Below are 27207 nucleotides of genomic sequence, written 5' to 3'. Positions count from 1 at the left end.
TATGAAGGGGGGGGAAAACAAAATAGAAACACTGACAATTATTTTAATCTGAAGCAGTAAAACAAACATTTATTCAGACAGGGCATAAAGTCCAGTCAATCATGATTTCTCAATAAACAGTTTCATCTGTTGAGATATCAAACAACTCCATCTATCCACAAACACATGGCCTTCCATAAGGCCTACAGAGAGGACTTACAAAGAATATAATGCTTGGAACATAAGAGATATCATACTTGGGAACATGAAGGGAAACAGGGGCTGATGTGGCTGTGCTTTTAATAGTACATAATCTCTGTCGAAGTTCGCAACTACAATTTTAATACATTTGTAAAGTCTTGTCTATAAAAAAAGAAAACATTGAAACAGTCGGCTAAAGTAAAATGGAAAACTAAATGCATATAACATGTACAAGTTAAAGTGTTTGTTTAGCAGCATTAACAAATCATATAACAAAAGAAGTGCTCTATTTTTGGCACATATTGTCAATTCCTCATATTGCTACTTAACAATCGTCCCATTGATTGCTGTTGTTGCTGTTAATAAACAGGAGTAGGTTGCGACTAATAGATACTGAGAATTGTTTGACTTGGCTGCAGGTGCACACATTTGACACTGAAATCAACCACGGAAAAATAATATCCTACTGTGAATGTTTATCTATGGGTCTCACATACAACATTGATTGATGAGACAAGCTTTACTTTTGTTTTTCTCTTTTCTTCCAAGTGTAGTATGTTAAGAGCCATGTTAGGTGTTTGAACATTTGCATGGGACAGTACAGAGTGAATTAAAATCAAATAATGTAGTGACTTAAAAAACAAGGGACAGAATGCCATAAACAAATGACAATGGACAGAGATCTAAGTTTGAAAATAAATACTTTTTTTCCCTCTCCGTAAAAAAAGAACAAACTGAACAACATTGGTTTGTCTTTTTTTGTCCAAGGTAGCTAGTCCAATTCTCACCGAGCGGCACTGAGAAATGAATGGACGATATTCTTGTTTAATGGGCATGCAGTCCACAGGAAAACAGGCCCCTGATAAAATCCCGCTGAGCAGTATCCATTCAGTTGTCGGTTGCTGGGTTAAAGAGGGTAACGCTGACATCCATGTGTGCAGAAGAGCAAGAGGAAGAGCATCCATGGGACAGAGTGCTCAGGGAAGCCTTCAGCCTGACTGGACCACCTGCTCTCCATCTCGCTCTCTTCATCCCTCGCTCTGTCTAACTCGCTTTAAGCCACATAGTTGTATTGGTTGGGGTTCTCCTTGTCGCGCTCCATGTAATCTCTGTCAATGAGAGACTCTATTCTCTTCTTTAGGTCAGCAGGCTGTTGAGAAAGTGAGTGTCAGCAAACAGAAAATCTCAAAATTACAGTCCACTCTGAAGTGCTTGGAAATGTACTTGGATCATACATGAGTTTTCCTAAAGCCTCGTAGCTAACAAGGCACTTTCTCTCAGCCACCAAGTCACACAGCAAACTGGTCTCAGAGCATTTCATATTATTCTGTACATATAGCCGAGACACTCCATTTGGTATGATATGTTTTGTTTGGTAACATAAGACAGATGGTTACTTAAGGCAAAAACAAAAGGAGGTTGGTTGGGGTGGAAGGGTCTCCGAGGACATCATCGGACGGGGCCACAGTGTCCACAGGGGGCTAGGGTCAGTCTGTTATATCTGGTGTAATTCTCCTGTCTTATGTGGTGTCCTGCATGAATTTAATTCCCTCCCTCTCCTCTCTGAGGATCTGAGCCCTAGGACCATGCCTCAGGACTACCTGTCCTGATGACTCCTGGCTGTCCCCAGTCCACCTGGTCGTGCTGCTACTCCAGTTTCAACTGTTCTGCCTGCGGCTATGGAACCCTGACCTGTTCACCAGACGCGCTACCTTGTCCTGGACCTGCTGTTTTTGATTCTCTCTCCCTCTACCACACCTGCTGTCTCGACCTCTGAATGACCCTGCTGGTCATCTATGAATAGCTTGAAGAACAATCTGGCCTTCATGGCCATGTTCTATCTTCACCCGGCACAGCCAGAAGAGGACTGGCCACCCCTCAGAGCCTGGTTCCTCTCTAGGTGTCTTCCTAGGTTCCTGCCTTTCTAGGAAGTCTTTCCTAGCCGCCGTGCTTCTACATCTGCATTGCTTGCTGTTTGTGGTTTTAAGCTGGGTTTCTGTTTTAACTAACCCTTCCCCTAGTGGTTAGAGTGTTGGACTAGTAACCGAAAGGTTGCAAGATCGAATTCCCGAGCTGACAAGGTAAAAATCTGTCGTTCTGCCCCTGAACAAGGCAGTTAACCCACTGTTCCTAGGCCGTCATTGAAAATAAGAATTTGTTCTTAACTGACTTGCCTAGTTAAATAAAGGTAAATGAAGGTAAAAATGCTAACTCCTAAACTTATCCCTAACCCAGCTAACATTAGTGAGCTAGCTAACTTTAGCCACATAGATATATTTAGTGAGCAAGCTAACCTTAGCCACTTTGATATATTGAAAAAAATATCATACGATTTGCAAATTCGTTACATTTTGCAAATTCGTAACACATTGTACGTTTCGCAAATTCTTAACATATAATTTGAATTGTAATTCGTAACATATCATACGAAATGGGTGATGGACATCCACAAATAATATATACCATACAAAACGTAACATATAATACTAAATGGATTGTTAGATTTGCATACAGAATAATACAAAATGCTCTGAGACCAGGTTATGCACAGGGACCGGAGTAACAATTGCAAAATGTATGTTGGAAGGTCAGTCTGTGTAAATAAAGTACCACGTTCCCTACAATGCTTTCGGAAAACTTCACCCCTGAGTGAGTAGTCTTCTTGCACACAGGTTAATGTGTTTCACATGTTTGTTCTTCGTTCACTCACCTTGACAGGGAACTTGAGTTGGTTGTACACTTCCGACACCAAGAGGTTATGGCTCAGAGTCTTCCTCATCTTCATGATCCTGACGATGGCGGCATCGATCTGATACTGCCGGTCCTGGTAGACTCGTTCCGTGGTGCTGGCTTGCTCCTCCACCTACCAAGGACAATCCACCAAATGAATGAGTGGCTAATATCCCCCCCACCCATTTTCCTTTTATTTATAGATAGACAATACAGATAGAATCAAATGGGTGAGATTGATGAAGTAGCTCAGTTAGTAGGGCATGGCACTGGCAACGCCAGGATGGTGGGTTCAATTCCCGGGACCACCTAAAAGTAAAATGTATACAGTTGAAGTCGAAAGTTTACATACACTTAATTAAGTTGGAGTCATTAAAACAAAATTTTCAACTACTCCACAAATGTATTGTTAACAAACTATAGTTTTGGCAAGTCGGTTAGGATATCTGCTTTGTGCATGACACAAGTAATTTTTCCAACAATTGTTTACAGACAGATTATTTCACTTCTAATTCACTGTATCACAATTCCAGTGGGTCAGAAGTTTACATACACTAAGTTGATTGTGCCTTTAAACAGCTTGGAAAATTCCAGAAAAAGATGTAATGGTTTTAGAAGCTTCTGATAGGCTAATTGACAATCATTTGAGTCAATTTGAGGAGTACCTGTGGATGTATTTCAAGGCCTACCTTCAAACTCAGTGCCTCTTTGCTTGACATTGTGTGAAAATCAAAAGAAAATCAGCCAAGACCTCAAACAAAATTGTAGACCTCCACAAGTCTGGTTCCTCCTTGGGCGCAATTACCAAATGCCTGAAGGTACCACGTTCATCTGTACAAACAATAGTATGCAAGTATAAACACCATGAGACCACGCAGCCGCCATTCCACTCAGGAAGGAGACGGGTTCTGTCTCCTAGAGATGAATATACTTTGGTATTGAAAGTGCAAATCAATCCCAGAACAGCAGCAAAGGACCTTGTGAAGATGCTGGAGGAAACAGGTACAAAAGTATCTATATTCACAGTAAAAACGAGTCCTATATTGACATAACCTGAAAGGCCGCTCAACAACGAAGAAGCTCCAAAACCGCCATAAAAAGCCAGACTACGGTTTGCAACTGCACATGGGGACTAAGGTCATACTTTTTGGAGAAATGTCCTATGGTCTGATGAAACAAAAATACAACTGTTTGGCCATAATGACCATCGTTATGTTTGGAGGGAAAAAGGGGAGGTTTGCAAGCCAAAGAAAACCATCCCAACTGTGAAGCACGGGGTGGCAGCATCATGGTGTGGGGATGGTTTACTGCAGGAGGGACTGGTGCATTTCACAAAATAGATGACATCATCATGATGGAAAATTATGTGGATACTATTGAAGCAACATTTCAAGACATCAGTCAGGAAGTTAAAGCTTGGTCACAAATGGGTCTTCCAAATGGACAACGACCCCAAGCATACTTCCAAAGTTGTGGCAAAATGGCTTAAGGACAACGAAGTCAAGGTATTGGAGTGGCCATCACAAAGCCCTGACCTCAATCCAATAGAAAATGTGTGTGCTGAACTGAAAAAGCGTGTGCGAGAAAGGAGGCCTACAAACCTGACTCAGTTCCACCAGCTGTCAGTAGGAATATCAATCAATCAATCAATCCCTATACCAGTCTGCTGTTCCCACATGCTTCAAGAGGGCCACCATTGTTCCTGTTCCCAAGAAAGCTAAGGTAACTGAGCTAAACGACTACCGCCCCGTAGCACTCACATCCGTCATCATGAAGTGCTTTGAGAGACTAGTCAAGGACCATATCACCTCCACCCTACCTGACACCCTTGACCCACTCCAATTTGCTTACCGCCCAAATAGGTCCACAGACGATGCAATCTCAACCACACTGCACACTGCCCTAACCCATCTGGACAAGAGGAATACCTATGTGAGAATGCTGTTCATCGACTACAGCTCGGCATTCAACACCATAGTACCCTCCAAGCTCGTCATCAAGCTCGAGACCCTGGGTCTCGACCCCGCCCTGTGCAACTGGGTACTGGACTTCCTGACGGGCCGCCCCCAGGTGGTGAGGGTAGGCAACAACATCTCCTCCCCGCTGATCCTCAACACTGGGGCCCCACAAGGGTGCGTTCTGAGCCCTCTCCTGTACTCCCTGTTCACCCACGACTGCGTGGCCATGCACGCCTCCAACTCAATCATCAAGTTTGCGGACGACACAACAGTGGTAGGCTTGATTACCAACAACGACGAGACGGCCTACAGGGAGGAGGTGAGGGCCCTCGGAGTGTGGTGTCAGGAAAATAACCTCACACTCAACGTCAACAAAACTAAGGAGATGATTGTGGACTTCAGGAAACAGCAGAGGGAACACCCCCATCCACATCGATGGAACAGTAGTGGAGAGGGTAGCAAGTTTTAAGTTCCTCGGCATACACATCACAGACAAACTGAATTGGTCCACTCACACAGACAGCATCGTGAGGAAGGCGCAGCAGCGCCTCTTCAACCTCAGGAGGCTGAAGAAATTCGGCTTGTCACCAAAAGCACTCACAAACTTCTACAGATGCACAATCGAGAGCATCCTGGCGGGCTGTATCACCGCCTGGTATGGCAACTGCACCGCCCTCAACCGTAAGGCTCTCCAGAGGGTAGTGAGGTCTGCACAACGCATCACCGGGGGCAAACTACCTGCCCTCCAGGACACCTACACCACCCGATGCTACAGGAAGGCCATAAAGATCATCAAGGACATCAACCACCCGAGCCACTGCCTGTTCACCCCGCTGCCATCCAGAAGGCGAGGTCAGTACAGGTGCATCAAAGCTGGGACAGAGAGACTGAAAAACAGCTTCTATCTCAAGGCCATCAGACTGTTAAACAGCCACCACTAACATTGAGTGGCTACTGCCAACACACTGTCAATGACACTGACTCTACTCCAGCCACTTTAATCATGGGAATTGATGGGAAATGATGTAAATATATCACTAGCCACTTTAAACAATGCTACCTTATATAATGTTACTTACCCTACATTGTTCATCTCATATGCATACGTTGATACTGTACTCTATATCATCGACTGCATCCTTATGTAATACATGTATCACTAGCCACTTTAACTATGCCACTTGGTTTACATACTTATCTCATATGTATATACTGTACTCGATATCATCTACTGTATCTTGCCTATGCTGCTCTGTACCATCACTCATTCATATATCCTTATGTACATATTCTTTATCCCCTTACACTGTGTATGACAGTAGTTTTTTTTTGGAATTGTTAGTTAGATTACTTGCTCGTTATTACTGCATTGTCGGAACTAGAAGCACAAGCATTTCGCTACACTCGCATTAACATCTGCTAACCATGTGTATGTGACAAATAAAATTTGATTTGATTTGATTTGAATAGGCCAAAATTCACCCAACTTATTGTGGGAAGCTTGTGGAAGGCTACACAAAACGTTTGACTCAAGTTAAACAATTTAAAGGCAATGCTGTCAAATACTAATTGAGTGTATGTAACTTTTGACCCACTGGGAATGTGATGAAATAAATAATTCTTACTATTCTGGCATTTCACATTCTTAAAATAAAGTGGTGTTCTTAACTGACCTAAGACAGGGCATTTTTATGGGATTAAATGTATTTTGCTCAGGTGTATGTAAACTTCTGACTTCAACCGTACATGACTAAGTGGCTTGGGGAAAAAAAGTCTGCTAAATGGCATATTATTATTATTACAACGTAGTGGAGAGTAGCAGACTTGAACACCCGCCTCTAAGGGTCAATGCATAGTTCAGAAACATTAGTGCTAGAACTAGACTGGACTGAGACTCATATTCCCATTTAAATAGCATTGGGACATATTCATTATGCACTAAAACAAACCTGTCCAATAAAAACATGACAAATATTTCCTCCTAATGACTACAGCCCTGCTGAGAAAGAAAGAAAATATACCGTTTCTTTCATCTGGATCTGGTTGATCTTGATCCTGAAGAGTTTGTGTTTGAAGTCATCGTTACACGAGAACTTGTCTCCGTCCTCCACGTCTTTGCTTTTGGGGACTTTATGGATGACACGCGCCTTGCCACACGCCAACGACTGCAGGGTCCGCCGCAGCTCGCCATCCTCTGCACACACATCTCACTTTAGGTCAACGCAAACTCAAACCAAAAAGACTGGGCAAAAGCTTGTGTTTCAATCAAATAGAAAATATGATAGTGATAATAATTGATACAGTTTCAGCAACATGTCTGAAAATGTCTCTAGAGGACTGCTATATTGGATCCATTAGGATTTGTGTCATGACTGAGTACATTGTGATCATACAGACCTATTCCTGTAGCTAGCTTGATCTCCTCTAAGGTGAATTCCTCTCCTTCATTGAACATGAGCAGCACTAGTGTCTGAAACAGGGATACCTGAAGCTCCTTTTTGCCCTGTTTGTGGAAAAGGAAATGTTATCACAATGAATTTCTGCCTAACATACTAGATTAATAAAAATTACTAGCTACTGTACCTCTTTAAATTCAGCTTTTAAAACACAATGGCCTAATGTCGACTGCCACTGTAGCTTTCTGCCACTGTGCTTGCCGAGGTAAAACGTCTTGAAAATCTCCTGCAGCCGCACCATCTGGCCAAGAAAGAGTGTTAAAATAATCATAGACAATGACTATGGCTTTGTCCCAAATTGCACCTTATTCCCTATATAGTTCCCTGGTCAAAAGTACTGCACTATAAAACAAGGGAACAGGGTGTGACATACACCAAATGTATTACATAGCAGGCCATAAAATAACAGAGCCTGAAGGGTTTGATACTTGCACTAACCTCTGGGAGCAGATGGACCTCCATTGGGACGTAGGTGGGCCAGTATCCCATGGTGAGGATGTTCACCGTCAGCTCAATGTTACCAGGGAGGTTTTGACACTATGTAATAGGAAAAGGGAGAAACAAACCAACCAATCAATGGTGTCTAATGAGACACATCTAGGCTAATAATTCTAAAGTTAGTTGTGAAAATATTGCCACAACAACAAGTTGCAAAGACATAATTATTATTATGATATTTTTTTTTTTACATATGGATAGCTGACTGCGTAACGTCTTAGATTCTGTTGTCCTAAAACAGAGAAGGACAAAAGCATGTGTACCTGTTTGAACTGCACCATGATGTCCTTGGAAAGCTCCATGTCCTTGAACATGCCTTCCAGCTTGCTGGTGAACGCCGCTCCACATTCTAAAGAAAGGACCAAGGTTACGAGTCCCTAGTCTCATTCAGTGTCACATGCTTCATAGTTGTTGGTCAAAGTTATACAGTGCCTTGCGAAAGTATTCGGCCCCCTTGAACTTTGCGACCTTTTGCCACATTTCAGGCTTCAAACATAAGGATATAAAACTGTATTGTTTTGTGAAGAATCAACAACAAGTGGAACACAATCATGAAGTGGAACGACATTTATTGGATATTTCAAACTTTTTTAACAAATCAAAAACTGAAAAATTGGGCATGCAAAATTATTCAGCCCCCTTAAGTTAATACTTTGTAGCGCCACCTTTTGCTGCGATTACAGCTGTAAGTCGCTTGGGGTATGTCTCTATCAGTTTTGCACATCGAGAGACTGAAATTTTTTCCCATTCCTCCTTGCAAAACAGCTCGAGCTCAGTGAGGTTGGATGGAGAGCATTTGTGAACAGCAGTTTTCAGTTCTTTCCACAGATTCTCGATTGGATTCAGGTCTGGACTTTGACTTGGCCATTCTAACACCTGGATATGTTTATTTTTGAACCATTCCATTGTAGATTTTGCTTTATGTTTTGGATCATTGTCTTGTTGGAAGACAAATCTCAAATCAAATCAAATTTTATTTGTCACATACACATGATTAGCAGATGTTAATGCGAGTGTAGCGAAATGCTGTCCCAGTCTCAGGTATTTTGCAGACTCCATCAGGTTTTCTTCCAGAATGGTCCTGTATTTGGCTCCATCCATCTCCCCATCAATTTTAACCATCTTCCCTGTCCCTGCTGAAGAAAAGCAGGCCCAAACCATGATGCTGCCACCACCATGTTTGACAGTGGGGATGGTGTGTTCAGGGTGATGGTTTCATCTGACCAGAGCACCTTCTTCCACAAGTTTGGTGTGTCTCACAGGTGGCTTGTGGCAAACTTTAAAACGCCACTTTTTATGGATATCTTTAAGAAATGGCTTTCTTCTTGCCACTCTTCCATAAAGGACAGATTTGTGCAATATATGACTGAATGTTGTCCTATGGACAGAGTCTCCCACCTCAGCTGTAGATCTCTGCAGTTCATCCAGAGTGATCATGGGCCTCTTGGTTGCATCTCTGATCAGTCTTGTATGAGCTGAAAGTTTAGAGGGGCGGCCAGGTCTTGGTAGATTTGCAGTGGTCTGATACTCCTTCCATTTCAATATTATCGCTTGCACGGTGCTCCTTGGGATGTTTAAAGCTTGGGAAATCTTTTTGTATCCAAATCCGGCTTTAAACTTCTTCACAACAGTATCTCGGACCTGCCTGGTGTGTTCCTTGTTCTTCATGATGCTCTCTGCGCTTTTAACGGACCTCTGAGACTATCACAGTGCAGGTGCATTTATACGGAGACTTGATTACACACAGGTGGATTGTATTTATCATCATTAGTCATTTAGGTCAACATTGGATCATTCAGAGATCCTCACTGAAATTCTGGAGAGAGTTTGCTGCACTGAAAGTAAAAGGGGCTGAATAATTTTGCACGCCCAATTTTTCAGTTTTTGATTTGTTAAAAAAGTTTGAAATATCCAATAAATGTCGTTCCACTTCATGATTGTGTCCCACTTGTTGTTGATTCTTCACAAAAAAATACAGTGTTATATCTTTATGTTTGAAGCCTGAAATGTGGCAAAAGGTTGCAAAGTTCAAGGGGGCCGAATACTTTCGCAAGGCACTGTATGTGTACAGTTAATAGTAGTAGCTAGTGATGGGGGGGATTGATATAGTTACATACTGCAATATTATATTGATACTTTGACTCAAAAAGTATTTTTGTAATAAAATAATACACATATATATATATATATATATATATATATAGCATATACTGATATATATTAATCACATACACCTACCGTGACATTTTCCACATTTTGTTACGTTACAGGCTTATTCTAAAATGTATTCAAATTGTTTTTCCCCCTCATCAATCTTCACACACTAGCCCATAATGACAAAGCAAAAACAGGTTTTTGAAATCGTGGCAAATTTATAAATAAAAAAACCTGATATTACATTTGCATACAGTTGAAGTCAGAAGTTTGCATACACTTACGTTGAAGTCATTAAAACTCATTTTTCAACCACCCCACAAATTTCTTGTTAACGAACTATAGTTTTGGCAAGTCGGTTAGGACATCTACTTTGTGCATGACACAAGTAATTTTTCCAAAAATTGTTTACAGACAGATTATTTCACTGTATCACAATTCCAGTGGGTCAGAAGAGTACATACACTAAGTTGACTGTACCTTTTAAACAGCTTGGAAAATGTCAGAAAATTATGTAATGGCTTTAGAAGCTTCTGATAGGCTAATTGACATCATTTGAGTCAATTGGAGGTGTACATGTGGATGTATTTCAAGCCTACCTTCAAAACTCAGTGCCTCTTTGCTTGATATCATGGAAAAATCAAAAGAAATCAGCCAAAACCTCAGAATAATTTGTTTGTAGACCTCCAAAAGTCTGGTTCATCCTTGGGAGCAATTTCCAAACACCTGAAGGTACCACGTTCATCTGTACAAATAATAGTACGCAAGTATAAACACCATGGGACCACGCAGCCGTCATACTACTCAGGAAGAAGACACGTTCTGTCTCCGAGAGACAAACGTAATTTGGTGCGAAAAGTGCAAATCAATCCCAGAACAACAGCAAAGGACCTTGTGAAGATGCTGGAGGAAACAGGTACAAAAGTATCTATATCCACAGTAAAACAAGTCCTATATCGACATAACCTGAAAGGCCGCACCATCGCAACCATGAAGCACGGGGGTGGCAGCATCATGTTGTGGGGGTACTTTGCTGCAGGAGGGAATGGTACACTTCACAAAATTCTTCCAAATGGACAATGACCCAAAGTATACTTCCAAAGTTGTGGAAACATGGCTTAAGGACAACAAAGTCCAGGTATTGGATTGTCCATCACATAGCCCTGACCTCAATTCTATAGAACATTTGAGGCCATAACTAAAAAAGTGTGTGCGAGCAAGGAGTTTTACAAACCTGACTCAGTTCCACCAGCTCTGTCCGGAGGAATGGACCAAAATTCAACCAATTTATTATTGTGGGAAGCTTGTGGAAGGCCACCCGAAACGTTTGACCCAAGTTAAACAATTTAAAAGGCAATGCTACCAAACACTAATTGAGTGTATGTAAACTTCTGACCCACTGGGAATGTGATGAAAGAAATTAAAGCTGAAATAAATAATTCTCTACTATTATTCTGACATTTCACATTCTTAAAATAAAGTGGTGATCCTAACTGACCTAAATCAGGGAATTTTTACTGGGATTAAATGTCAGGAGTTTTGTATATGTAAACTTCTGACTTCAACTGTAAGTATTCAGATCCTTTACTTTGTTGAAGCACCTTTGGCAGCGATTACAGCCTCAAGTCTTATTGGGTATGCCGCTACAAGCTTGGCACACCTGTATTTGGGGAGTTTCTCCCATTCTTCTCTGCAGATCCTCTCATGCTCTGGTCAAATTGGATGGGGAGCGTCATTGCACAACTATTTTCAGGTCTCCAGAGATGTTCGATTGGGTTCAAGTCAGGGCTCTGGCTGGGCCACTCAAGGACATTTAAAGACTTGCCCCGAAGCCACTCCTGCGTTGTCTTGGCTGTGTGCTTAGGGTCATTGTCCTGTTGGAAGGTGAACCTTCACCCCAGTCGGAGGTCCTGAGAGCTCTGGAGCAGGTTTTCATCAAGGAGCTCTCTGTACTTTGTTCCATTCATCTTTGCCTCGATCCTGACTAGTCTGCCAGTCTCTGCCGCTGAAAAACATCCCCACAGCATGATGCTGCCACCACCATGCTTCACCGTAGGGATGGTACTGGCCAGGTGATGACTGGTGCCTGGTTTCCTCTAGACGCAATGCTTGGCAATCAGGCCAAAGTGTTCAATCTTGGTTTCATCAGACCAAAGAATCTTGTTTCTCATGGTTTGAGAGGCCTTTCAGTGCCTTTTGGCCAACAACAAGCGGGCTGTCATATGCCTTTTACTGAGGAGTGGCTTCCATCTGGCCACTCCACCATAAAGGCCTGATTGGTGCTGCAGAGATGGTTGTCCTTCTGGAAGGTTCTTCTATTTCCAGAGTTCATCTGTGGAGCTCTGTCAGCGTGACAATCGGGTTCTTGGTCACCTCCCTGACCAAGGCCCTTCTCCCCCGATTGCTCAGTTTGGCCGGACGGCCAGCTCTAAGAGTCTTGGTGGTTCCAAACTTCTTCCATTTAAGACTGTGTTCTTGGCGACTTTCAATACTGCAGAAATGTTTTGGTACCCTTCCCCAGATCTGTGCCGAGACACTGTCTCGGAGCTCTACGGACAATTCCTACAACCTCTTGGCTTGGTTTTGGCTCTGACATGCACTGTTAACTGTGGGACCTCATATAGACAGGTGTGTGCCTTTCCAAATCATGTCCAATCAATTGAATTTACCACATGTGGACTCCAATCAAGTTGTAGAAACATCAAGGATGATTGGAAACAGGATGCGTAGGAGCTCAATTTTAAACCTCATAGCAAAGGGTCTGAATTCTTATGTAAATAAGGTATTTCTGTTTTTATAAGTGGAAAAAATAAAAACCTGTTTTCGCTTAGTCCAAAAAATGTATTTAAATACATTTTAGAATAATCAAATTGTATTTGTCACATGCGCTGAATACCATAAAATGCTTACTTCCAAGCCCTTAACCAACAAAGCAGTTAAGAAAATATAGTTTAAAAAATATTTACTGAATAAATTAAAGTTACAATTTTTAAATTTTTTAAAAATGATGTTACAATAAAATAACAATAACGAGGCTATATACAGGGTGTACCGGTACCGAGTCAATGTGAGGGGTACATGTTAGTCGAGGTAATTTGTACATGTAGGTAGGGGTAAAGTAACAAAAAGTGGTAAAACCGAAGGGGTCTGAATACTTTCCAAGTGCACGCACACACATACATGTCAAAAGTTTGAACACACCTACTCGTTCAAGGGTTTTTCTTTATTTGTACTATTTTCTACATTGTAGAATAATAGTGAAAACATCAAAACTGTGAAATAACACGTAGAATCATGTAGTTAGCAAAAAAAAAGTGTTAAATCTAAATATATTTTGTATTTGAGAGTCTTCAAAGTAGCCACCCTTTGCCTTGATGGCAGCTTTGCACACTCTTGGCATTCGCTCAACCAGCTTCATGAGGTAGTCACATTGAATGCATTTCAATTAATAGGTGTGCCTTGTGAAAAGTTCATTTGTGGAATTTCTTTCCTTAACACGTTTGAGCCAATCAGTTGTGTTGTGACAAGGTAGGGGGGGTGTACAAAAGATAACCCTATTTGGTAAAAGACTAAATCCATATTATGGCAAGAACAGCTCAAATAAGCAAAGAACGACAGTCCATCATTACTTGAAGACACGAAGGTCAGTCAATCTGGAAAATTTCAAGAACATTGAAAGTTTCTTCCAGTGCAGTCGCAAAAACCATCAAGCGCTATGATGAAACTGGCTCTCATGAGGACCACCACAGGAAAGGAAGACCTAGAGTTACCTCTGCTGCAGAGGACAAGTTCATTAGAGTTACCAGCCTCAGAAACTGCAGCCCAAATAAATGCTTCACAGATTTCAAGTAAGAGACACATCTCAACATAAACTGTTCAGAGGAGACTGCGTGAATCAGGCCTTCATGGTTGAATTGCTGCAAAGAAGCCACTACTAAAAGACACCAATAAGAAGAAGAGACTTGGAACGGTGGAAATCCGTCCTTTGGTCTGATTAGTCCAAATTTGAGAATTTTGGTTCCAACCGCCGTGTCTTTGTGAGATGCAGAGTAGGTAAACGGATGATCTCCGCATGTGTAGTTCCCACTGTGAAGCATGGAGGTGTGATGGTGTTTGTTGGTGACACTGTCTGATATATTTAGAATTCAAGGCACACTTAACCAGAATGGCTACCACAGCATTCTGCAGTGATAGTCCCACTAAGCGCAAACCAGATGGGATGGAGTATCATTTGTTTTTCAACAGGACAATGACCCAACACACCTCCAGGCTGTGTAAGGGCTATTTGACCAAGGAGAGTGATGGAGTGCTGCATCAGATGACCTGGCCTCCACAATCACCCGACATCAAAACAATTGAGATGGTTTGGGATGAGATGGACCGCAGAGAGAAGGAAAAGCAGCCAACAGGTGCTCAGCATATGTGGGAACTCCTTCAAGACTGTTGGAAAAGCATTCCAGGTGAAGCTGGTTGAGAGAATGCCAAGAGTGTGCAAAGCTGTCATCAAGGCAAAGGGTTGCTATTTGAAGAATCTCAAATATAAAATATATTTTGTTTCGTTTAACACTTTTTTGGTTACTACATGATTCCATGTGTTATTTCATAGATTTGATGTCTTTACTACAATGTAGAAAATAGTAAAAAATAAAGAAAAACCCTTGAATGAGTAGTTGTGTCCAAACCTTTGACTGGTACTGTATATAGTTTTTAAAGTGAGCCAACATGTTTCCAGGACTTATATTTATATGACTGATCAAAACTAATCTTCTCATACTCTCTCATGTCTCTCTGCAGCAAGTAAATTGAACCTGTTGCATGGGGTGGAAAACGCCAGAGCATCAGTTTTTACACGCTGAAATTGCAAACTAACGTGTGTTTGGCACTACCGCTGCCGTACCACCAGCCGAAGATAGAACCCATATAGTGAGCAATATGTTTGGAACATCAAATCGCAATACATGTAGAATCGTGAGAATTGCAATACATATCGTATCGGCACCTAAGTATTGTGATATCATTCCCAGTCCTAGTGGTGGATTCTGATGTAGACAGTGGTGGGGGATTGTGTGTGGAATTGTTCTAAAATACTATTTGAAATATTTAAAATTATTTTGAGCGTTTGATTGAGCTTGCCTGAAGTGTCGGATGGGTGGGGTAGGTTGAGCACCTTTCCACTGCCTCAGTCAATCAAGCACAGCCATTTGATGGAAAATGTATACTATTTGAACCCAGGTCTGATGGGGACCCACTGACCATGTTTCAGTTTCGACAGCATGGACTTCTCGGCATCCACGGAGGCACTCTTTCCCACCAGCAACCTCTTGGCCAGATCTTTCTTGTAGAAGGCCTCAAAAACATCTTTTCCTATTCAAGAATTCAAAAGGTGAGGATGAAGTTAAAGTACAAAGACAGACTTCAACAGGCTTCTAAGAGACCTGTCAAAGAGGAAAGTTAAAAGGACCTGGAAGTAGATGATGGTTTGGCGAAATATGTTGGGACCACATGACCATAAATGAACATGTTGGGACCACATGACCATAAATGAATATGTTGGGACCACATGACCATAAATGAATATGTTGGGACCACATGACCATAAATGAATATGTTGGGACCACATTACCATAAATGAATCGGAAGATGATCATGATCTTGTCCAACATCTTCTCCAGCTCCTCGTCCGTGGCCTCCTTGTTCCCCGCCCTCAGTTTCCAATCCACGTGTTTTGCTACAAAATACAACCACGTGTTGTTTTATTTACATTTTTGTAGTTTACTTGTAAAAAAAACTGGAATAGAATTTTTGCTTAATAGCTTTATTCTGAAGCTTTAAACTGATGGGAGCATAATGCACACAAATATCTATGAACGAAGACAATTTGAAAAGATGAGTTCTCTTTCAGTCAGTTCACTCGTTGTAGTGCTATCGTTATCATGTTTCCCATAGCGATCATCATGAGATACCAACCAATGAGCTCAGCAGGTTTGTTTGTCCTCTTGTTGATGAACGTCTCGAAGGCTTCCTTCATGGCATTGACAAACTTCTCATTCTTCATGAAACAGACGTGGATGATGTGGTCCACCTTGTCCTTGAAGTCCAGCAGCTCCTGTACCATGGTCTTGTCCTTCTCAGGGTTAATGACCATCGTACTTCCAAAGGCCTGTGTGATGTTGGTAGAGGTGTCAAGGATTGCTTTAGGTTATATACTATACAAATGAATGATCCAAATCTCCAGCTGTTTTGTATTTGGAAGGAAGTATCCCCACACCTTCAAAAAGTGAATTAGTAAGAGTAAATTACAGATTCGGACTACTGATGTTTTCAAGCATACCTTGATGTACTCGATCCAGTGTTGTAGGAGGACTAGCACGCCCCCTCTCACCCGACTGAAGAGCTGATAGAGAAGACACAAGTCCTGGATTCTGTTCTCATCTAGCAGGTGATTCAAGCCTGGAGATGGAAAATAGTAGTTTAGTTTAAGGTATTTAGTGACAATTTAGTTCATGTAACTAAACAAAAAACAGTCCATATCTTTTTTTCATTTTTACATTTGATGTTCTCATCATGTGATAAGTGATGTGACAATAGCATCGTTTTTTTTTTTACTCTGTTAAAATGTCATCCATTGTAAGCAAACAAATGTCCCAGTGTGGTAAGTCTGTAGTCTCTGATATATACCTTTCTGCAGTGTTGCAGTGAGATGTTCACCCAGTAGTTGCTTTTCCACAGTGGCAATGAGAGGTTTTCTGAAAAAAGAATGCGGGAGAGGGAGGAAATGAGGAGTCAAATCTCTCTTTTTTTCATCCTTTATATTTAGACAGGTAGACCCCGTTGAGACCGGTGCCAAGGCAGCAGCAAATCAAAAATTAATTACGTCAAATGTGGAACTGAAAACAGATGACACCAATACTGATGGACTCTTGGAAGACGAACCCCTTGTATTCTAACAAAGAATACTCACTGTGTGCTCTGGTCTAGATATGTGATGACTCTGTCTGCTTCCTCCTCTAAGCGTTTGTTGACGTGATGGAGATAATCTGGGACCTGACGAGATATTCAAGAAGTGATCAGATTAAACCACCAAGTAGCTGCTAAATCATTTGGGATACGAAGTCAAAAGCAACCTATCCTTACAGGGTCAAACAAACATCTAGTGTCATGTAAAACCACTCCACATATCACATATTTTCTTTACCAGAAGTAACTGTAAGATGACTCAAGACTCTAAATGCTAGCCATGTCCCAGATCGGTTTGTGCTGTATAGCCAAACAATACATTTTACTGTCAAACATGACGATCATTGGAGTTGGCAAAAGAACAAGAACAGACCTTGCCAATTTCTATGATCATTGTCAAGTTTTGGCAGTACAATATCCTGTTTGGCTATACAGCACAAACAGATCTGGAACCAGGCTATCAAAATGTGGCCTCCAGTCAGACTCAGAATATTCTAATTTATGATGACATAGGGCTCTGAGGTCTGGAGTAGAGAGTCAGTGGTGTTGCACTGCCCAGGGGGATAAATCACCTCTCTCTCCTGCATCAGCCTCTGTCCCTCAGCGGCATACAGACGATTAGTCTCCTCCAAAAAGCGCTGCTCAAAGGAGTCCTGATAAATCTGTCAGGAGGAGGGAGAACATTGGGTGTCATTAAAGCCATTTCTTAAGTGGGGGAGGTGATAGTACATCAACTCAAATCCCGACGCGGGTGTTGTTGATTGCTAATAACACAGCTGACAAACACCCCATGATGTCTTAGACACAGCAGAGTCAGAGATTCGGTATTTATTAGGATCCACATTAGCTGCTGCAAAAGCATCAGCTACTCTTCCTGGGGTCCACATGAAACATGACATAATACAGAACATTATTAGTCAAGGATTGAACTGCATACATTTATATCACACACAGCCTACAAATGAGTACATACACTACCGGTCAAAAGTTTTAGAACACCTACTCATTCATGGGTTTTCTTTATGTTTACTATTTTCTACATTGTAGAATAATAGTGAAGACATCAAGACTATGAAATAACACATATGGAATCATGTAGTAACCAAAATAGGAATGGAAGAGCTGTCATCAAGGCAAAGGGTGGCTATTTGAAGAATCTCAAATATATTTTGATTTGTTTAACACTTTTTTGGTTACTACATGATTCCATGTGTTATTTCATAGTTTCAATGTCTTCACCATTGTAGAAAAGAGTAAAAAAGAAAAGAAAAACCCTTGAATGCATAGGTGTTCTAAAACTTTTAACCGGTTGTGTAGGTCTAATACATCACAGTCGGAATTGCTTGGCCGTGTCTCTTCACAGTCCCCTTTGTGCAATAACGTGTTCTTTTATCTGTTTTTTTTTAAAAACTGGTTTTATTGCTTGCTTGAGTTACCTGGGCTGACGGAGTTCCATGTAATCATGGCTCTATTTAATACTGTGCATTTCCCAGCCTCTGTTCTGGAACTTGGGACTGTGAAGAGACCTCCGGTTACATGTCTTGTGTTGTACCGATGCCTGTCCGAACTGTGTGCCAACTGCTTGCACAGACAGTTCGGTACCTTCAACACATCAATACCTCTCACAAAGACCAATAGTGATGCAGTCAATCTCTCCTCAACTTTGAGCCAGGAGGGACTGACATGCATGTTACTGACACTTTCTGTCTGTGTACATCTAAGTGCGATACGTTCTGCTTTGTTCTGGACCAACTGCAATTGTCCTATGTCTTTATTTGCCTTACATGACCACACAGCTGGGCAGTAGTCCAGTCTGGTCGACACGGATGTCAAGAAGGCAGAGCAATGCCCAATCATGGACAAACCTTTCCCATTTTAGCAACCATAGAGTATGTTTTGACCATGAAAGCTTGCTATCTAGGGTTACACCCAGCAGGTTAGTCTCCTCAACTTGCTCAATAGCCACATTATTCAATAATAGATCTAAACGAGGTTTAGCGTTGAACGAGTGATTTGTCCCAAAAATGTATGCTTTTAGTTTTTGAGATATTTAGCACCAGCCTATTGCCAGTTACCCATTCTAAAACTGACTGGAGCTCTATGTTAAGTGTCTCATTTATTTTACGGTTGCAGCCGATGCGCATACTGTTGAGTCGTCAGCATACATAGACACATAGGCTTTATTCCAGGTCAGTGGAAGGTCAGTTGTAAAAACAGAAAACAATAACAGCCCTAGCCGGCTGCCCTGATGTACACCAGACTCAATTGAAATTGCATGAGAGGCTTCCATTAACAAAAATCCTCTGTTCTATTAGATAGGGAACTCTTAATCCATAATAAAAGGCAGAGGATGCAAATCCATAACACCAACCTTTTTTCAACAATAGATTATGATCAATAACATCAAAAGCTGAAATGAAGTCTAACAAAACAGCTCCCACATTCTTACTATACATGTCTTTCAGCCAATCATTAGTCATTTGTGTCATGCTGAAAGTTGTTCATTTGTTTTCTGTAAAATAACTTTGTATTTGATCAAACACCATTTTTTCCAAAAGTTTGCTAAGCACTTTTGGTTGGCTGTTTGAACCATTAAAGAGTGCTCTGCTATTCTTGGGTAGCAAGAATAGCCTCCCTCCCTTCATTTAAAAAAACAAGAACCTTTATTTAACTAGGCAAGTCAGTTTAGAAAAAAAAATCGTATTTTCAATAACGGCCTAGGTTAACTGCCTTGTTCAGGGGCAGAACAGATTATTACCTTGTCAGCTCGGGGATTCGATCTTGCAACCTTTCGACTACTAGTCCAATGCTCTAACCACTAGGCTACCTGCCACCCCAGTAGCCTGAGGGCACACACTGTCTTCTAGGCTTAAATTGAAGAAGTGGCAAACATGAGTCACAATGTATTCCGCAAAGAATTTCAGAAAATATACCATCCAGTTTTTTGGTACATGGTAGATTGTCCTTACTTATAGATTTTTAAAAAAATAATCACCTCTTCCACACCCACTTTGTAGAACTCAAAACTACAGTGATTGTCTTTGATTATTTGGTCCATTATGCGTGAATATGAAGGCTCAGAATTTGTTGTTTGCATGCAAGTGTGCTAATCTTGTCACCAAAAAAGTTAAAGTGGTTGGCAATATCAAAGGGATATCATAGTGCAGGATCAACCCCTATCCACCCTGCACATCTGGAAGAAATGGATAGCTACAAGAAACAGCTTTCATATCCCTGTCCAATCCTTTCTGATCTAAACAAATGCTTAGGGGGTAGGGCAGGGGTTCCCAAATGTTTTTGGCCCAGGACCCCATTTTGATATCTGAAAATTCTCACGACCCAAACCATGTGAAAACAATGTAATTAACAGCCAATGTTTACTTTTTATTTTATTTGGGGCTTTGGCAGTCAATTTAAAACCATTCTAACAGTAATTCTGATTGTCTTCAACTCACCATCACATACTTTTAATGTGGGGCTATGACAGTCAATTGCAAATTATTCAGACATAATCTCTCATCTCACCACCACTAATGAGATGGATGTGCTTGATGCATGTCACGTCGGACTTTTTCAGTCAGGGGGTGTGGTCGACAGGGCGCATCTCATCTCTGCTGTCACATCCAACCTGGGTCGATATGTTTTTTTTTTATGCAGTTGAGAGCACCGAATCCAGCTTCTTACAGATATGAGCTGGTGAAAGGTAGCCTACCATGAGTTTTACGGTGCTTTCAAGACAACTGGGAACTGAAAAATACGAGGTCAAATCATGACGTTAGTGATCTTCTAGGTCAGTAAGTCTATAAATAGAGGCCTGAGTTCCCGACTAGGAATTCTGAGTTGGATGACCATTCAAAATGACTTTTCCCAGTCTGAGCTCGTTTCTTTCCGAGTTCCCAGTTGTCTTGAACGCACTGAAGTCTGAGATTTCCGAGTTGTTTTGAACGCGACATTAATTCTCAAAGGGAGACGGCAGGGCATTCCCTTTGAGTCAGGAACCAAAACCCCTCTGTAGTGACCCGTGAATGCGTTGTCTGCTGCATTCGAGCACATGACAGCTCGATCAACTGTTCGATTTCACTTACCGGCATGTCAACTGAGCCAGGATCACAGTCAAATGGATTGGGAAGTAGTTACCAAACTGCTCTTCCAATGAGAAAAATATTTCCCCTCTATAACCACCAAACCTCAGTGTGAAATAGAACATTGTCATGCTCTGATCCGATATTTCCACAGTTTTGTGAACACGTGTGCCAACAGTGGATGTGGTTTGATGTAGTTTACAATCAAAGTTACCTGCTGCCATATACAGTATCACAGAGTTCTGTGCTCAGCTCTTTTGCCGCCAGTTTTTTTCGGTGTATCATACAGTGTCCATATGGCAGAGGAAAACACATTCATAACTAGAGTGCAGAGGCCTGCCCGCCATACTGTAGATGGAGCCCCATCTGTGCAAAAGCCCACCATTCGATCCAAACATCCGCTATGCTGTTTCATGCTCAGGAATCGTGGGACAGAACAATATGTCCTCATGAATAGCATCCCCGACAAAAGTCAACGCATGGGCATCTTGGCCCTCACGCCCATTTGTAAAGCATAAGCTGGGGAGCTTGAGTCAGTCAGACTTTCCTCTTGATTGCTAGCAATAGCATAAATTCTTTGTTTACCAGGTATCCGACATAGGTAATGATAAGAGTTTCTGTGCCTCCCCACACATTTTATTCACCATATAAATTGCCGCCGAAAATATAAAAGTCTCTGCAATAGTGTGCGGTCCTAGCCTTTCACCATGGGAATGTTTCAAGTGTTTCATGAGCTGAAATAAAATATACCCAAAATGTTCCATACACACAAAAAGCTTACTTCTCTAAAATATTTGTTTACATCCCTGTTAGTGAGCATTGATTAAACAGCATGGTCATTACACAGGTGCACCTTGTGCTGGGGACAATAAAAGGCCACTCAAATGTGCAGGTCACACAACACAATGCCAAAGAAGTCTCAAGTTTTGAGGGAGTGCGCAATTCGCATGCTGACTGCAGGAATGTCCACCAGAGCTGTTGCCAGACAATTTAATGTTAATTTATTTTCCACAAGCTGTCTCCAACATCGTTTTAGAGAATTCGGCAGTATGTCCAACCGGCCTCACGACCCTAGACCACGTGTAGCCATACCAGCCCTAGACCTCCATGTACGGCTTCTTCACCTGTGGGATCGTCTGAGACCAGCCACGCAGACAGCTGATGAAACTGAGGAGTATTTCTGTCTGTAATAAAGCGTTTGTGTGTGGAAAAACTATCCTGGCTCCCAAGTGGGTGGGCCTCTACCCTACCAGGCCCACCCATGGCTGCGCCCCTGCCCAGTCATGTAAAATCCATTGATTAGGGCCTAATTTATTTATTTCAATTGAATGATTTCCTTATATGAACTCTAAATAAAATTGTTTAAATTGTTGCGTTTACATTTTTGGTATATATTTTTTTTCCTTCAGGATTTTGGAAATTCTCCTGTGACCCTATTTTCATCAGATGACCCCACATGGGGTCACGACCCCTTGTTTGGGAACCACTGGGGTAGGGGCTAAGGGTTGATTAACCGGGCGAATAGGACAAGAAATCCACTGAGTAGGCTTTCCCATGCCCTGTGTGAAGTGGCTTAGCCATACCTGCAGGTCAGAAAGCATGCTCAATAGGCTCCGCAGCAAGCTACGGTCGATGGTCTCGCCGCTGCGCTCCCTCTCGATGAGCAGCAGGATTCCGTCGATGGTCTTGCTCTGGACCTTCATGTCGCTGATAATGTAAAACCTAAACAACTCCAGGCCCATGTCCCTGAAGGGAAGAAGGGTGATATTAATATGAACCAAAGCCAATTACTATTGACAGAACACAGTTAGAAATTGAACAATGTTTTCTACAGAATTTTGATTTGAGGGAGAGAAACTCACCAGACTGACGGGAGCATTGAATTTTGTAAAACATAGGTGCGGTCCAAGAACAAAAATATACTTCTAATCATGATCTGTAAAAGAGGAAAGAAATCCTTTATAGGAAATTATTTGAATGAGATTGAATCAAATGACATCCTATCAAGGACAGAGTCCTAGACATACCATTTGTCTGCAGTGATCTTGCCAACACTTGTCTATTTTCTTCAGGAAGAGTGTACTGTCCAGTGCATCCGTGAGCACTGAGTCAAGGATGTAGCAGGTTTCATATGCATAACAACACAAAGCAGCAGCAGTGTCCTTTCAGTACACATGATTAAAAGGACATGCATTCAATATCAACCTTAAAAAAGAACATGATTTCAGTTTCTGTAGTTCAAATGACAAAAGCTATCCCCTAGTAAATACAAAATAATTAGACTTATGAAAGCCTACATTGAGTGATCAAGGATTGAGCGGTGTCTAAACATACATTGAACCATCTTTCTAGTACCATCTATTTACACACACAGAAAAAGATATTCTCTGAATTGATCGATTTGTGCCTTGATGTGGTCTTCACACACAACCTGCAGTTGTTTGTAGAGCTTGGCTGATATCTTATGGGAGCAGAGGTTCTCCACAGCCTAAAACAACAAACAGAAAGGAGAGTGCTTAAAGAGTTTATTACATTTCAGGGCTAAAACACTGATTATCTATGCATGTAATATCCTACAGAAGACACCGCCACCAAGTAATCTAAACATCCCATAACTCAACACAGCTATTAAACAGTGCAGACATATCACACAAATTATTGTCAAAACCTTTCGCAAGATACTGGCCTAGAGACATGAAGAAAAAAAATAGCTTGTTTGTTAAGACTGTGTTTAGCTTACTGACTGCGAAATCATAGGTTTGAATAAGAAGTCACGGTCACAGGGGAGGAGGGCTCCCATCTGTGGCCAATCATCATAATAACCAGAGTAGTGTTCATTAGGGCAGGGAGCATAAAACATTTTGCATTGGTCAATGAAAACAAGCACTTCTTATTGGACAAGTCCAGGTTTGGTGCCAAATTCCATGTTATTTTTACTCGTCATTGTTATTTGTTAGTCACTGGGTATTTATTCTGTGTCACTATTTCTATTTATTATCTTTAACTCTGCATTGTTGAAAAACAACCCGTAAGTAAGCATTGCACTGTTAGTCTACAAAGCATGTGACAAATAAAATATTATGTGAACATGACCCAGGGCTGTTCTGAAGGGAAATGAGGCATGTGCAGCATTTTTGAGGTACCTGGTAGAGCTCCTCAAGATTGTACTTGATTGAAATGCTGTTCTGAATGGCCTCGACCGCCTCCTTTAGCTTTTGCCAGGTCTCGTGTGTGTAGTTCTCTGGCAATTTGGGCTTTTCTGTGAAGAAAATGAAAGAGATGGGGAAGCAGTTTGGGAACAGTAATTCTCTGGTGTCATTATTTTATCTGTACCACTGTTTTTTTAAGTTTTGTTTTTTTACACATAATCAGTCTAACATCTAAAAAACAAAACAATATTCAGACAAATGAGCTGCATCATGTCAGGCATTTAAATAGTAGTGTATCATTGTGCATTTTATAACTAAGCAATAATGCCCGAGGGGGTGTGGCATATGGCCACTGGCTAAGTGCTGTTCTTACGCGCAACGCGGGTGCCTGGATACAGCCCTTAGCCGTGGTATATTGGCCATATACCACAAACCCCCGAGGTGCCTTATTGCGATTATAAAGTGGTTACCGGTGTAATTAGAGCAGTAAAAATAAATGTTTTGTCATATCCGTGGTAACAGTTTGATATACCATGGCTGTCAGCATTCAGGGCTCGAACCACCTATTTTACAATGACACATATTCAACTGTAAAATTGCATAGATTAGCCAGACTAAAGCACATATTTTAGGCAAGGCCAAGTAATTAACACAATTTTAAAAGAAACGTTCACTATAAGGGACAAATGGGATTACAGCAAGCAATTCCTTGCATCCATCACTAGAATGTTTTGAATATCACACTACCTTTGAAGTTCTTGATGACTAGTTTCTTTGCAGCGCCAGGTTTGCTGTTGGAGAAGGTAGTGGAGCCTGCCGTTTTCGTCAGCCCGTTTGCATGGTGCCCAACACCCCCAGCCAAAAAAACTGTTTTCATCTTGTTAGAAGAACACGATGCAGACGACTCCTCGGCCATTTTCACATCCAGTCCAATGAAATCTACTGAATCTTCGAACCTCAACTTCTTCTGAATGTGTTGCGAAGTGGAGGTGCAGGAGGAAGATGAATAATTTGTGGTTTTAGGAGATGAAGAGATTGAATCAATGTCTTCCCTCTCAGAACTGTTTATTTTCCTCTTCTTCGAAGACGTGATACTGCTGTCGTTATTTACATCTGAAGCTGCTGGTCTAGCCTCTTGGGTTGGCGGTGGGGGATTAGGGGAAGGTAAACCTATTGGAAACATGAAAAAATGAATACAAATTCTAATAGCTATAGCCAGTCTATTAATCATAAACCTCCAGATGTGCCGTGGGTTAACAAGTCGCGATTCCAAGGTTTATCTTGCTATATTCCAACCGAGTCGTCCGGTCTTTTACAAGTATCTAGCTAAGAAACAGACAATACATTGCAAACTACAGCCCCATTTGGACCAGCTCAATGACTTGGACCCTCTCACTGTTCTTGTTATTTCTGCTGGCAGAAGAAAGATGGTTGATTACTGCTTCCTATTGCTTGGCCTCTCTTTAATATCCACGTTGTGGAGCGGTAGTTGGTTTTGTCGGCATCCAATAGAGACTTATTTCTAGCCGAAATATGTAATGTATCAAGTGTTAAATTGCCATAACACCTGGGAAGTTCAATATCAAAACGTACCTTCTACAAGCGATTCCATGACCTACCGGAAGTGCTTTACCCACATGTTACTGCTGCAAAAGTGGTTTCCACTAGTTAGCACAGCCATAAAATTAAAAATAAAATGTATGCTTTTAATCTTAATTTAAGGTTAGAGTTAGGCATAAGGTTAGCAGTGGGGTTAGGGTTAGGTTTAAAATAATACATTTCAGAAGATAAATTGTAGAAATGGGCGGGGTTTAGGACCCTGTGTCTGTAGTAACTAATGACGACCTGCAAAAGTGGCTATGCTACTTAGCAAGCTTTATTTAGTTGTACAACTGCCATGTACCGCAAGATGGCGCCCGAGATGGTGTAAATGTATTTCCATTTTATTAGGCAAGTCAGTTATGAGCAAATTCTTATTTTCAATGACGGCCTAGGAACAGTGAGTTCCTAGCCTTGTTCAGGGGCAGAACGACATTTTTAGCTTGTCAGCTCGGGGATTCGACCTTGCAACCTTTCGGTTACTAGTCTAACGCGCTAACCACTAGGCTACCTGCCTGCTACATGTAGTAAAATCTTCTGACATGGTCTAATAGTGTGCTTTAATGTACCCAAGTAACCCAACTATGTTTTCCTATCTAAAGTTTTTTGGTTTACTGTCAAAAGTTATGGTTTACAACGTATTTTGAACGTATAGAAAGGACATAAATACTTAGGTGTCTGGTTAGACTGTAAACTCTCCTTCCAGACCCATATCAAACATCTCCAATCCAAAGTTAAATCTAGAATTGGCTTCCTATTTCGCAACAAAGCATCCTTCACTCATGCTGCCAAACATACCCTTGTAAAACTGACCATCCTACCAATCCTCGACTTTGGCGATGTCATTTACAAAATAGCCTCCAATACCCTACTCAACAAATTGGATGCAGTCTATCACAGTGCAATCCGTTTTGTCACCAAAGCCCCATATACTACCCACCATTGCGACCTGTACGCTCTCGTTGGCTGGCCCTCGCTTCATACTCGTCGCCAAACCCACTGGCTCCATGTCATCTACAAGACCCTGCTAGGTAAAGTCCCCCTTATCTCAGCTCGCTGGTCACCATAGCATCTCCCACCTGTAGCACACGCTCCAGCAGGTATATCTCTCTAGTCACCCCCAAAACCAATTCTTTCTTTGGCCGCCTCTCCTTCCAGTTCTCTGCTGCCAATGACTGGAACGAACTACAAAAATCTCTGAAACTGGAAACACTTATCTCCCTCACTAGCTTTAAGCACCAACTGTCAGAGCAGCTCACAGATTACTGCACCTGTACATAGCCCACCTATAATTTAGCCCAAACAACTACCTCTTTCCCAACTGTATTTAATTTTTATTTATTTATTTATTTAGCTCCTTTGCACCCCATTATTTTTATTTCTACTTTGCACATTCTTCCATTGCAAAACTACCATTCCAGTGTTTTACTTGCTATATTGTATT

General features: G+C 41.5%; 1 protein-coding gene across 2 annotated transcripts; it reads right to left on the bottom strand.

The window, feature by feature from the left end:
• Positions 1 to 25: 25 nt before the first annotated feature.
• LOC112221086 (cullin-4B) lies at positions 26 to 25875 on the bottom strand. 2 transcript variants are annotated; one of them, XM_024383185.2, is made up of 21 exons: positions 25758 to 25875; positions 24912 to 25334; positions 24159 to 24274; positions 23400 to 23503; positions 23043 to 23112; positions 22878 to 22951; positions 22599 to 22761; positions 17506 to 17595; positions 16938 to 17020; positions 16655 to 16722; positions 16308 to 16426; positions 15944 to 16136; positions 15600 to 15704; positions 15230 to 15340; positions 8086 to 8171; positions 7763 to 7861; positions 7452 to 7565; positions 7266 to 7371; positions 6890 to 7062; positions 2891 to 3043; positions 26 to 1330 (listed from the first exon to the last, which is right to left on the bottom strand). In XM_024383185.2, the coding sequence occupies exons 1-21, from the start codon at positions 25774 to 25776 to the stop codon at positions 1235 to 1237; spliced, it is 2565 nt and encodes an 854-aa protein (XP_024238953.1). In that variant the 5' UTR covers positions 25777 to 25875; the 3' UTR covers positions 26 to 1234. The 2 variants fall into 2 exon arrangements, with proteins under 2 accessions (XP_024238953.1, XP_024238952.1); XM_024383184.2 differs by lacking the exon at positions 25758 to 25875 and having other exon boundaries at positions 24912 to 25590.
• Between the last annotated feature and the right edge of the window lie 1332 nt (positions 25876 to 27207).

This window comes from Oncorhynchus tshawytscha, linkage group LG21 (genome assembly GCF_018296145.1).
Source record: "Oncorhynchus tshawytscha isolate Ot180627B linkage group LG21, Otsh_v2.0, whole genome shotgun sequence".
Lineage (NCBI taxonomy): Eukaryota > Metazoa > Chordata > Actinopteri > Salmoniformes > Salmonidae > Oncorhynchus > Oncorhynchus tshawytscha.
This window is presented reverse-complemented; position numbering and strand designations above follow the sequence as displayed.